A 13,840-nucleotide genomic window follows, 5' to 3' on the forward strand; every position below is an offset into this window, starting at 1 on the left:
CTTGCTTTTAAGAATTCCTATGAACAAGAGCTCAACGACAAGTCTCAGAAGCTTCAGGAGGCTCTCGCTAAGTTGGAGGTGCTTGGTCACAGTTTAAAAGATATAGAAAAGAGGTTGCAACTCAAAGAAGCCACTCTGAAAGGTCTTGGATTTCAGGCATCTGAAAATGGAGTTGAATCACTTTTGGAGAAAGAGCAGCTCAGGCACCATATAGAGGTCATTGAGTCCAAGCTTTCTGAAAAGGAAAAGTTGCTTCAATCTGCTGATCAGACCTGCAAGGAACTGCAAGCACAGAATGAAGAACTTCAAACTGAAAAACAAGAATCTGAAAGAAATTTTAACCAAGTACTTTTAGAGGCTAAAGAGGAGATTCGAATGTTGCGAGAGAAAGGGGAGTCGGATAATGAATGTGGAGTTGATAGCGATTGCCAAGCAATAATGCAGAGTGATGAAGGTATGATTCAGGAAGTGATGGAAAGTTTCAAGAGGAGGTCTAATGCTCTTAACCAGGTGTTAAGCATGCTGATGAAGGCCAGTGAAAGTAAAACATATGATCTGTCCAGTTTTGGCATTGAAGAAGAAACTGTGGGAAGGAATGATAGAGGAATGGTAAAGGTGTTGTTTGAAAGTGAGATTTTAAGTAGAGTATTAGATGGTGTTGAGAATAGTCAGCATGGTGAAGGATGTGAACGAACACTGACTGTTATGAAAAATGTTGTAAAGCACATGCTAATGGAAAATAGAGTCCTTGTTTCTGTGATGAAGCTGTCTGCAGAACAAAAGGATATCCAGACACCAGTAAATATGCAAAGCACTGAATATGGAAGCATGCTAACTGGTGAAGGTATAGTGGTAAATGATGCACTTAGTGGTGTCATCATGAAAGAGCTTACTGAAGCAGTACAAAATAAAGCGACCCTGCTGAATCAGATTGTTTCGGTCATTAATGAGCCTGTGAATGAACTGCTCCAGTCCTTGGCTTTAACTCTCTCTAGCCATGTGTCTCCACAAGGACAGTGCTTTCTTGAAGCCGTATTAGATGTAACTCACACATACCTTCTAATAGGGCAGAGAATTCAGCTGGAGAATGAGTTGGAGTCGAGCAAAGCTGTCTGTGCTAGTTGTCAGTTGAAAGAGCAAAACATGGAACTGGAATTAAAGCAATCTGAGGAATTATCAACCCTCCAGAATTCTGTAAATGAGGACTCCAAACTGGTGACTCACATCCAGATTGAGGGAGAACCGATTGATTCTCTGGATAAGGCTATCCAGTTGCAAGACATGGTAGCCAAACATAAGAAGGAGCTTCGAGAGTTGAGGGAGGTCTATGAGCAAGAAGCATCCAAGTTGCGACAAGAAGTAACCAAAGCTGGAGAAACACTAAGATTAAGGTCTGAGGAGAACGTTAAAGAGATAGACTCTTTGACCATCTGCATGGAGAATCTGAAGGACAAGCACCAAATGGAAAGAAACATTTTGTTGGAACGTTTTAACCAGGAGATGGTAGAACTTAATGATGCTTTGGGCCTTCATGGAGCTGACCTTGCAGATGATGGCAAGCCAAACCCAGCATCCCTCAAGCAGCAGATCCAAAAGTTGGTGTTGCAGGTGTCTGTAATGACTGAAGAAATGAAGAGTCAAGATCGTGGAGGGGAGGCAGCATTGCTTCGTCTGAAATACGAGAAAGACCTGGAAAACCTAAAGGTCGAGATGTTCCTTGTCCTTGTTGTTCTCCATCCGTGATGGCTTGTATCTCCTTGTGGCAACCTGAGACTTGACCCTTTCCCCATCCTTTTCACTTACTAATTCTACCATCCTTTTCTGCTTTACCTATATAACTCATCTCCAGCCTTGCATGGTCATTAACCTTGGGCATGCTTGTAGCTTTTGGTGTTGGCTGTGTGTCGAGGAACCCATTTTGATAGCATATAGTAAAAATTTGATTACTGGACAGTGAATCCACCTGTCAGTGCTTCCATCAGGAGGAGGGGGAAAAATGAGTTCCTCAGAAATAACACAGCATGCTTCATGGCAGACTCCTAACCTAAACAATTGTGCAACTCAAAGTCACTCAGTTCAGCCTTCTTGAAGCGCATTTAAAAGGAATCTTCTAAAACGTGATAAAAGCTTTTTTGTTATATAAAAGGTAAAAATAAAGCAGCAAAATAAGTAGCTTGTTAGCTTGATGAGATTTAAGGGGCATGCTGTGCAAATTGCATTATGTCTGTGTCAGGTCACCTGATTGACTTTGATATGGTGCATTTTTTTTCTTACTTACACCTGATTTAACTCTCTCCTTGCAACCTTAGATTAACAGTCGTTATTTCCGGTGTTCAATACAACAGTCTATTTTTAATTACTGAAACGTAGCTTAAATTTCCTAATCTGTTTGCTAAGATTTAAGTAAGACTTTAGTACAGTGCAATGTAGCAGAATGTTGTACAATGAAAATTTTAGTTAGTTTTGTTCTACCCAATTCAGTCTTGTTTTAGAATCAACACATGTTTTTGTTCTGTTCCAGCTCCCAGCACACTTGGGCTAGGCAAACAGTGACCGTGGAATGCTGATTGCCTGGCTCAGGTGTGCTGGGAACTATAATAAAACAAAAATGCAGACTGCCTGGTGATTTTCTAAGACCTTACGATAGGAACCTTTTGTTTAAGTCAGAGAGTGCATTTGGCTAAGGTAATGGATATTCTCCAAATGTGTTTTTAGACATAATTACTTTAACATTGTAAATCCTTAGGTGAGTCTCTCTATGTATGATCTTAAAAGTTAGATGCTTGCAGCTTTAATCTGTGATCTGGGCATGTTTTTGAAGCACAGATGAGTAATAGACTGGCATTATTAGATGAATGCATTGTGCATATACAGGTCTGTTGTTGAATAGCACATACAGTACTGTGCAAAAGTCAGAAACCACCTTTCTTTAATTAATTTTCAGTCAAAACAACAAGTACAAGTAATTTTTTTGAGATTTCTGAGAATTTGCATAAGATAGGGGAAAGCAAAACGAAAATAATTATAATATAAATAAAGTTTGTAAAATTATTAAAGAATTAAGAGCAGTGAAAACGGGACTCCTGACAACCATGCAAGACGTTGTAGACATCAAAACTGTCAGTCAGATTAGTGGTACTTATTTTTGAGAGAGAGGAAAAAATCAAGCTCCACTCAGATCTGAAAAATTCACAGGGTTTTCTTTCCATCTCTCCATCCGAGGAAAAACAATATTTATTGTAGCTATTGAGGCCTCTGTCTGTGTAATGTTCTGTTAATGTTAAGTTTTCTGCTTTTTTTTCCTGTTACTGAAAAACAAGTAAGCCATTTTAACTGAAAATCAATAAATGATGTCTGGTGCTTAGTTTTTAGTTTTGCACACTACTGTAGCTTTCAAAGTGTTTTAGTTCTTTTGTTGTTTTTACATCTTTATCGGTTACTGAACATAAAATATTCTATATGAATATTCAGGAAGCTGGTTGTAGTTTGACAATGAAGAGTGGAGCTGGCATGAAGCATAAGTAGGCCTCTGCCTACGGTGTGGTGGCAAGAATTTTAGCTGAATTTTTTATGCATCTAAAATCTCATTTTGCAGTCCTTTTTATTTTCTTTATGCTGTTGTGTATTCTTATGCTAAGGGTTCAATATATTTATACAGGCTAAGTAAGTTTGTTTGTACATTTTCTAATCTTATTTTCTGATATGGTGAAAAATAAGATATAAAACCTAAAAGAGTGTACCATTTGTGTTTTTATAATGGCCCAGTGGTGCAGTTTTAGGCATTGTTCCTGACAGAAAAGGAAATTAGGCTTTCCACTAAAAGAGTCTGATGAATAAACAAGTGCAATGTGGCCTGGACAGGAAGCTGCTCTGTTCACAGTGGGAGTTGGCTGCCTTTAAAGCAGAAGTTCATGAGACAGAGCCCTGTCCCTGGGACTTAGCTCTATGAAAACAACCGTCCTGTATGCTCATCTGATCAGACCCACAGAGAGTTGGTCCGTTTTGATGACCAAGTACCAAGATTAGAGCCATTCTGTAAGCAGAGGAAGTAGGTTTGTTCAGACAGTCGGAAGGGCATTCAAATCCTCTCTTGTGGAAACTTGCACTGTAACTATGATAACGTGGCAAATTTGTGGTTAGGTTTGAAACTGTACTGATTTAAAAAAAAAAAAACAACTTTCTATAGATGTTGTCATTGTTTGTAGACAGTTCATTATTTGCTTATTACTGAAATGAGGGCTAGTGCTGTTATTAATAGCTGTTTGTAGTTTGCTGTTGTTTACTTCTTTTTAAGACTTGGCCTGCATTCCACTAAGGATGTAATAAAAAATAAGGCTAATTAAAAATGCTTCCCCAAGGATAATTATCCTGTGGAACAGCTAATGAGCAGTGTTTTCAGCAAAAAAGAGAAGGTGGGGGGCATTACGGTCATGGAAAATAAGATCGCAATTGGACAATTGCCGTCTTAAATTATTCCACCAATGCAGGGAGAGCTGCATAACCTTCCCCAGCAAATCTCTCTGGCTTCTGTGTGCTGTCTGTGTTCAATGTAGACTCTTGATTTCTAGCTTTGTGTTGAAACCTCTCGTCAGTGCTAATGTCTGTCTGTGTAATTGTTGTCTTTGTGAAACAGCAGCGTTTAATTGATAAATACAGCTTAAGCAATGCACTAACCGACGTCCTTGTTTCCTGGTTCCTTCCCACTTGTACAGGCCACATGTGAGAGAGGCTTCGCTGCCATGGAAGAGTCCCATCAGAAAGTGATCGACGAGCTGCAGAGGAAGCACCAGCGGGAACTGGAGAACCTGCAGGAGGAGAAGGAGAGACTGCTGGCAGAAGAGACAGCAGCCACCATTGCTGGTGAGTCAGTGTGAAAACAATAGTGCACCAGTGTAATAACAATGCACATTAGTGTTACTTTCTTTCTAACGTGCCTGCTTTGTGTATAGCTATTGATGATCTCTGTTCATTTTCTATATATATTTTATTTATTAGTACTTTTGTTTGTTTGCTTTTCAGCTATTGAAGCAATGAAGAATGCGCATCGTTCTGAGCTGGAGAAAGAATTGGACAAAGCACGAAAAGCAAATAGCAATACTGAAAATGCAGATATTGAGGAGATTCGCAGGCAGCATGAGTAAGTGAATAAAATGAAAATAAAACCTACAATATAAAAATATGTAAAACATGGCCTGTGCAAAATTATGTTAGGTTTATTTCTACCTTGTTAATTTCAGCAGATAAACAGCAATTGTGTGTTAAAATATGCAGATATGTATCCTGTGTTATGTTCACTTAGAAAATCAGCCGACACCTTTGCATTCAACTGTATGTGGAAATTATATTACTGTCAGAGAAAATATAAGTTAATGTAAGGAGGTTTTGTTTCATGTAATTTTGGACCATTTCTGTTAATCCATTCATCATGAAATTTTCACAGAATTTAAGGAGCAGCCACCATATTCAGTGATGTAGAAGAATAACAATCAGCTTTTTTTCAATTTCTTTGGGGGGGTAGGCATTAGTGACAATATGATACTTGTCTCTATACATTTATATTATCTTTTAAGCTTACTAAATAATGAATATATACCAAGTACTCTGTTTTTGAAGCAGTAGGCTGAACTTAATTCTGTCCAGGTCCTCATTCTTGATCTGGTTCTAAGAATCACAGGTTAAACTTTGGATAATAATAGGGATTATTTCCTGTAATGAGATGATACTGGCAGTTACGCACTGCTTCCTTTTGTACTCCAAAGCGACTAAATGAATCATTTAGGGTCATTGATCAAACCCTGATTGTGTGACTCGTCTTAGTTGCCAGGCGTATTCTATGGCAGTGAAGTTAAAGTGATGAACTTGCCAAAACTAGTATTACCGGGCATTTTCATTCAGAGGCCTTTTGTTTACTTTCATGGCAGTAATCCGACTACAAACCAGTTCTTGGCACAGTTTCTGTCTAGACACCTACAACTAGCTTTTTTTTTCTTTTTATCAGTTTAACATTGGATGTCAGAAAAATGCAAAAGCAGCAATGACTGAAGTGTTTCCTGGCGTGTGTGTTTGGTAGGGAGGAGCTGCTGTCATTCCAGAGGGAGATTGAGGTGCTGTCTGAGCAGTACTCACAGAAGTGTCTGGAAAATGCTCACCTGGCACAGGCACTGGAAGCAGAGAGACAGGCCCTGCGCCAGTGCCAGCGAGAGAATCAGGAGCTTAATGCACACAACCAGGTGAGTCAGGAGCATTGGGTAAACATGCTGCGACTAAGGGTGGACGATACAGCAAATATTTAGCATGACGTTACTCAAATGCATGTACAGAATGTATCGCACAGGGATTGTAACAGTACACTCAGCCCATTATTGTATTTGATTTATGATTTGAGTTGATTCTCACAATATTTTGAACACAATTTGAATTTTAAAAAATGATGACTATAATCATGATGTTGGACAACTTATTAATGATGCTAGAGCTGGTAAGCAGGAGGAGTGCTGGATTAAGGTGGTGACTAATGCTGATTGTTTGCAATCTTTGGCATTCAAAAAACACAGTTGCATTAGATGGCACAAATAGTAGAATATCCATTCTCCATAATGCATTTTTCACATCTCCATGGCATTTCCTTAGGAGGTCATTGTTACCTCCTGAATATCACAATGTTTAGTTGTTGTTTTTTTTCGTGTGGTTTGAAAACAAAATGCACCAAAAGAACTGTAGTGCCACCCTTACGAATTTGCATCTCTGTCTGAGTGCATGTCCTTAAACCACAGAATTGGTCGCACCTTTGTGCTCTTGAGTGAGCATAGATTCTGATCTTTCCTTAGACCAAATCCCAAATAAGGAAACATTGTGGAAAATGCATAAGTGACACTAAGAAATTTCTTCTTAAGAGTGGTTGGTGAATGGGGTCCATTTTTAGTATTTTACACTGTGCACTTTATGCTTTTAACATGGGGTAGCTATAATGACAATTTTTATTATTATTATTATTTTAAAAGGAGCTGAATAATCGTCTGGCTGCTGAGATAACTAAAATGAGATCAATGACCAGTGAGGAGGGGGGAGAAGCTGGAACTGCCATTCAGGGGAAGGAGCTGTATGAACTAGAGGTCGGTTGAATATGTTACATTGTTGTATCTTTATGTAAAAAATTGGCTATGTATTCCAAACATAGTCATTGATATTTGGTACTTCTGCTATATAGGTAATGCTGAGAGTGAAGGAGTCAGAGGTGCAGTATCTGAAGCAGGAGATCAACTCATTAAAAGACGAACTCCAAGCTGCCCAAAGAGTATGTGCTTAATATGAAATTTATAGCTGAACGAATGAATTGAAGTAAACATACCATGCTGGGATTCTAAACTGCTTGATTTGACATTGGTGCTCTAGGATAAGAAGTATGCAACAGATAAGTATAAGGACATCTACACAGAGCTGAGCATTGTGAAGGCCAAAGCAGAGCGGGACCTGGGGCGGCTGCGAGATCAACTGCAACTGGCCCATGAGGCCCTGGGAGAGCCAACGCTGGAGGAGGTGCAGCGGGGAGGTTACGGTACGGTCTCTGAAGTCTGAGAGCCCTGAAGCCAATTCCAGTGGTAGCATTTAATCTCAAGATTAGAAGGGATTTATTTGTTGTTTTTATTACATTGAGTAACCTTTTTCTGATTGTTTTTCCCCTTTTCCACATCATTGTCTTTTCAGATATCATGAAATCAAAGAGCAACCCAGACATACTGAAAATGGCGGCGGCAGCTGCAAAACGCTCTGAGCGTGCTATGAGGTCAAAGGTAAGTGCCTACACACAGAAATGTATTTTTAGAAAGAATCTCTGCAGTCTGTCCCGTTTTTATTTCTGTCTTCCCTTCATTTTTGTGATTTGAGAAGAAACAAGCTTGAGATGGAGTGAGAATACAGCTGCTGTGCAACAGAGTAGGGCTAATAGTGCCACCCTCAGGTCAACTCAGTTTACTTCTTGTTTGAAATTTGCTTGACACTCAAATGAATTCCTCTGGATCCTTTTGGTCATGCAGTACATTACTTGCTTTTAAATAGACAAAATATTTTTTATCTGTGCTATATTTAGACCAGTAATTACAATTACAATTTTGAGCTTGTGCACACACTGGAGGATGTGTAGAAGCATGCATAGCCACCATTGGTGGGATTTTCTCTGATGGCAATTCAGAGTTACCCTGTAATAGGTGGCATTAGCCTGTAATGTAGCAGAAAACTGACTTGTCACAAACTGTATTCTAGTTTTTTTTTAATTAACATTATTTCAGTTTTTGATTTATAACAAATATTGTTAGACACTGATGCACCTCTTTAATGATGAATGCTCTAAAAAGGCTCAGACATGTAGTAGTATCTTATTACAGATTATAGGGACAGATGCGCGACAGAGATTTCTGTTTTCCTAGATAGCTGCGATAATGAAGTTTAATACACATTTTAGTTATGTTTTTTGTATATAATTTACTTAACTAAGTAAATGCAAAGCCAAGTTGGTGCTCTGTTGCATCGCAAATGTAACGAATAACATTGATGGGTTAATCTTGTGCAGGACTGATGGCTTGGCGATGTACTCCAGTGTTTGGTGCGAAGTCAAGTCATATAAGTATTTAGAGATGACATTTTATGTCCTATACAGATAAACAAAACCTATTAGCCGGTTACCTGTTTCTTTCAGATATGCTGTGGTGAAACAAGTAACTGAAGAAAGGCTCAGCTTCACTTTGTATCTCATTTAGCTGCAGGGTTGCATAGTGACAGAATACATGTAACAGCGTTATGTAATCAGGATACACAAAAGTAACTAATCTGTTAGTTATAGTTAAAGACAGGAATCAGGTTATAGGTACAATATAAAAACAGAGTGATTACAGGCAGGATTACATTCAAGTGCAAGCTTGTCGTTTTTCACCAAATTTCACTGTTTTAATGATGAGCATGTCATTATGAGTCGTCTAGATTTGAAGAGTTTATAATTTGAGGGGTGGAGCATTGCTGTTGCCAGGAGAGAATTCTGAAGACTTTTTGTAATTAATATTTGCAGAACTGAGATCTGCAGAGATATTTGAATCAGGCTTTCAAGCTTGATTTCCACATTGCCATATTCTATAGCAGTACACTGATCTGATCAGACAATAAATGTTGTTTTTTTTTTTTTTTTTTTTGTTGCTACGAAAAATTCTACAGTTTGACTGGCTATAAATCACGTTCTTAAAAAGACACACACTGACAGGTTTTAACTAACAGTCTAAAATGTGAAAAGAGAGAAAATTTAGTCTCAAGAGCAGGGAAGTTAGCCTCATATATTAATGCCCGTTTAAACATGTAGGACTTCTGCAGGCTGAAAAGGCCAAGAGCTGATTAGGGAGCGTCTACAAATTACGATCATCAAAGTCAAATAAGGTTTTAACTATTTTACATTTGATCCAGTGTACTGGATTATTCTATATCAATTACTTGTTCCCCTGTGTTTTAGTCTAAGAGCTTTTTGTCTCAGTGTGTGTGTGCGTGTGTGTTTTTAAATGTCTATTTGAAATCACGTAACTGACCTAAGAGAGGAAATGTGTGTTAAATATCAGGAATTCTGGAAAAACGAAGTTTAAATGAAAGTGGCTGTAAAGGTGTTTGTAAACATGAATTCAACTGTAAATTCTTGTTAAAAAGTCTTATTGAAATAATTTTTGTCTTTATTTCATTACACATCTTTAATTAAAGGCAAGTAACCAAAAGTAAGGGAAGGTAATCAGATTACATTAATATAGTAATCCTTTGGATTAGGTTACAATTACATTTTTCGACAGGTAATCAGTATCTATATTCCAATTCCAATCTATATTGTAATGTATTTTTAAAGTAACACTCCCAACCCTGTTCAACAGTCAGACTAGAGCCAAACAGATGAACTTGCAGGGGGCTGTTCCCTCCCCCTTTTTTATATAATTTTGATATTTAATTTGACTTATAAGGTGATGTGCAAAGCTGTAGATGAGGGAGTTCATTTGCTGTGATTTTATATGTATATATATCATCAATTGTATATATTTTCATAGTTAAGTACCAGGTTCATCACTGGGTAATGATGATCTTGAAGTCGTTAGTTGTCTGTTAATTCAATATCCCTGTGCCTTATTGCTTGTAATATTATATTTTAGTGATGTAGTCTGGGTGATTGATGTTGCTTCAGGTTTTTCATATATTTTACTCCCTACAGGAGAAAGCCTGGTAAGTAATGGTGAGAAGTGTGTTTTTGATCCTCCTTTAACACACAGTGGTGTGGCTGTTTGTGTTTGTGTGTGTCTCCCCCCTTTCCCTCAGTCTGTGAGTCGTGACATGCCCTGGGACAGCTAAAGACTTAAAGGTGAAGACCTGTTGACTGCTAATTTTAGGTGAATGGCTTTGGAATAGACAGGACAGGGCACATCAGAAGACTCCAGCTTTCTGCAAAGGAAACTTGGGACACGTCAGATAAGGCTTAATGAAGTAATAGGCAGAAAGTCACCACCTGTGGAGTTTACATGGAGATGTGTGTTTTGGGGGGTCTCTGCATGCACTTGTTATACTGTCCCTTCATGTGCACTGAGGAGAGCCGCTGGTGTCATCCCCTCACATCTGCAACCAGCTCCATACTCACCCCTACTCACAAAATATATTATATCTCAGAAATATATTTAATAGATCAGCTTTGCCTTTTCCTTAACCATGTGCCAGAGGTTTTTAAAATCATTCACATTTCAAAAAGGTTGTGTTAGTGATTTGTTCTTTTAAATTTTTAGATTTGTGTAAATCAAAGAGAACAAGTCAGGCCTGAAGATCAACCCACTGCAGAATTTAGTTCCAGCCCTAATCAGACGTACCTTGAACCAGTGCTCTGAACCGGTTAGACAAACAAAGCTACATCCAAAATGTAATCATTCTTAACTGTTCCTGTGTTCCTGAGCGGACACATTAATTCGAAATCACTTTTAACGGTTAATAATATTTAGTCTATGTAGGCAACTAGCTTATTGTTTGTCTTGTGTCCAAACTCCCAGATCTTTTGTTTATTTTATGAGTTTTTTTTTTCCCCTGAGTCCTGTCTGATACCAGTGTTTATTCTGATCGAGTGTAATAGTGGGACTGGAACTAATGTTTGCAGGAAGGTGTAGCCCCAGGAGCAGGTTTTCACAACCCTGGAATAAAGCATGTTTATTTCCCAATGGTCATTCATATCCTTCCTCTTCCAAACAAACTTGAATTTACTGGGTTTGGAAACACCTTTTCTCCTTCTGAAGCAAAGATCAAGTAAACAAAAGGGATCTGCATGTCCTGAAGTAACTTCTAACCAGGAAGTGAAAGTTCACGCGCATGCACAAATGAGTGGGCTTTCTCTTGTCTAGTCATAAGAGAACGCTCGCTATCAGCATGTCACTATCATTCAGATAACGGTTCACTATTGAAGCATCCTCAGCGGTCCACAGGAATGACCTTTCCCTCTTTGTCTTTGTTCTCTTTTCAGAGTCTCAGAGAAGGCTTGACAGCTGAGCAAAGACTCCACTTGTTTGACAACAAGGACACAAAGGAGTTCTGACATTTATGTGTCTCCTTGATTCGCTGCATGTTATAAAGAGGCCCACAATATTTTAGTCCAGCAATGTAATCACTTAGAAACACACTGGTCACTGCACACGGCATATATTAAACATGGTATGAAGTTTTGAATTTTATGTCTGTAGTCTGCATTCTGTGCACTTCAGTTACTGTGATATTTTTTTTACCATGTCTTAATGTAAATATTTTGTTTTTAATGAAGCATCTATAATGCGTACACTAAAACTGACCGTGTAAGCTACTGTTTTAACTCTTTAGTATGTGTGAATAGCCAAAGGATAAATAAATATGTAATGACTCCGATTATACTTACTTAATAAAGAGTAGAAACAATCATACCTGCAGACTTCCTTATTATGCTAGATGTGGTATTCACACTCCCTCCAGCTTATTATTATTATTATTATTATTATTATTATTATTATTATAAACCAATTGGACAGATGGCAAATTTGACTCAGTTTAATAACCAGGAGTGTACTTGTACATGGTGATTACTGAATGTTTAAGTATAGGACCATTTTGAGACGATGACCAGTTAAAGCATTGGAGTTTGTATCTGGAGGGTTTTGCTAGTGTTAAATTATATATACAAATTTATATAGGGTTTCCTTTATGTAATCATTATGGTCAGGCCACTGATTGGGAGGTCAAGGTTGTTTAGTTTTTTCATTTGTTGTGTTTTTTTTTTTTTTTTTCTTTTTTTTTTTTTTTTTCTTTGTCTCTTTAAGCTGATAATGTCTGTAGTGTTGTTCAATGGCAGTTCCTTGTATTTATTTAAATGTCTTTTTTGGCTAACAACTGCATTCCTCTATTCATTGTTATTGTAAATATACCACAAATGTACACCAACTGACAACAGGTTTATTAGCAATAAATATTTTTGCACCCTGTATGTTGCCTATTCAGTTTTGTGTTTTGACCACAAACACATTAAATTATAAACACAGTTCTGCTGGTAGGGAAATAAACATAATATTGAAGGTGCTCTGTGGCCAGGGGTTCAAAAACATATCGGTGAAAATCCCTGGCACTATTCATTGAGGGGGGAAAAAAAGCCTGTATAACATGGCTATAGAATAAAAGTCAACACGTTTCGGCTTGATCCTTCATCAGGGAGAGTGACTCTCCCTCATTAGATTGACTCTCCCTGATGAAGACACAAGCTGAAACGTGTTGAGAGATGTTTTGTCTATAGTCATGCTATAAAAAGGCTTTTCCAATCAGTGAACAGGGTCATGAGTTTCACTTTTTTCTCACATTATTTGCAGTAATGGGTGTAACTGGTTAAGTAACCTTTTCCTGTAACATTGTAGTGTAACACAGTTACCCACTTAATAAAGATCGATCTACACTCATTTTCCATTTTGTCAGCTCCACTTACTATATAGGGGCACTTTGTAGTTCTACAATTACAGACTGTAGTCCGTTTCTCTGCATACTTTGTTAGGCCACTTTCCTCATTTTTCAGTGGTCAGGACCTCCACATAACGGGTAATATTTGGGTGGCGTATCATTCTGAGCACTGCAGTAACACTGACATGGTGGTGTGTTAGTGTGTGTTGTGCTGGTACGAGTGGATCAGACAGCAGTGATGCTGGACTTTTTCCACTCTGTTAGGCACTCCTACCTTGTCAGTCCACCTTGTAGATGTAAAGTCAGAGATGATGGCTCATCTGCTGCACAGTTGGTCGTCCTCTAGTCCAGCATCAGTGGTCACAGGATGCTGTTGTCTGGTTATTTTTGGTTGATGGTCTATTAGTCCAGCAGTGACACGTTTAAAAACTCCAGCGCAATATTTATGGTGGCTTTCTGATAAAGTTTTGTCTTAAAATGAATTTCTATCCATTTATGGAAGATGGGTAGATGCAGGGTGCTCTAAAGCAAAAAAAAAGTCCCCAAACAAAGCATTTTCTTTCTAATTTACCACTATTTTTACCATCATTACATACCAAAACTCAGACACATGTAGGTCCTGGTGGTTTTGGATTGTAAATGAAATGGCTGTAATTGTATTGACCCCAGGTTCCAATCACCACCACTGTAAAACACTAAAAATAATGTGAGTCTGTACGTTTCTCTACAATGACCCACTTAAAATCAAACCATTCCGAATGACTTTATAGATCAAGGAGTGAATTGTTCAGAAATTTTGAAAAACTGGTGTAATTCCCCTTTAAAACATCGGCGTGTTCAGAAGCTGCTCAGCACTCACTCGTGGGTTTGGACGTGGCGTTCA

The 13,840-nt window shown here is 38.2% G+C and overlaps 1 protein-coding gene across 6 annotated transcripts in view; it reads left to right on the forward strand.

Annotated features, from left to right (window-relative positions):
• The window catches only part of LOC108424856 (myosin phosphatase Rho interacting protein), a 48,504-nt gene extending 36,008 nt beyond the window's left edge, over positions 1 to 12,496 (forward strand). For 2 of the 6 annotated variants that reach the window (XM_017693118.2, XM_017693119.2), the window contains 8 exons: positions 4,713 to 4,860; positions 5,020 to 5,137; positions 6,071 to 6,230; positions 7,002 to 7,112; positions 7,208 to 7,294; positions 7,393 to 7,555; positions 7,705 to 7,790; positions 11,510 to 12,496. In XM_017693118.2, the coding sequence (XP_017548607.1) occupies positions 4,713 to 4,860; positions 5,020 to 5,137; positions 6,071 to 6,230; positions 7,002 to 7,112; positions 7,208 to 7,294; positions 7,393 to 7,555; positions 7,705 to 7,790; positions 11,510 to 11,581 (945 nt within the window). In that variant the 3' untranslated portion in view covers positions 11,582 to 12,496. Of the gene's footprint in view, positions 1,705 to 4,712; positions 4,861 to 5,019; positions 5,138 to 6,070; positions 6,231 to 7,001; positions 7,113 to 7,207; positions 7,295 to 7,392; positions 7,556 to 7,704; positions 7,791 to 10,225; positions 10,237 to 10,329; positions 10,401 to 11,509 lie in introns of all 6 variants that reach the window. The other 4 variants (XM_017693117.2, XM_017693115.2, XM_017693116.2 and 1 more) reach the window with 4 other exon arrangements.
• The last annotated feature ends 1,344 nt before the right edge of the window (positions 12,497 to 13,840 follow it).

Source organism: Pygocentrus nattereri, chromosome 13 (assembly GCF_015220715.1).
Source record: "Pygocentrus nattereri isolate fPygNat1 chromosome 13, fPygNat1.pri, whole genome shotgun sequence".
NCBI lineage: Eukaryota > Metazoa > Chordata > Actinopteri > Characiformes > Serrasalmidae > Pygocentrus > Pygocentrus nattereri.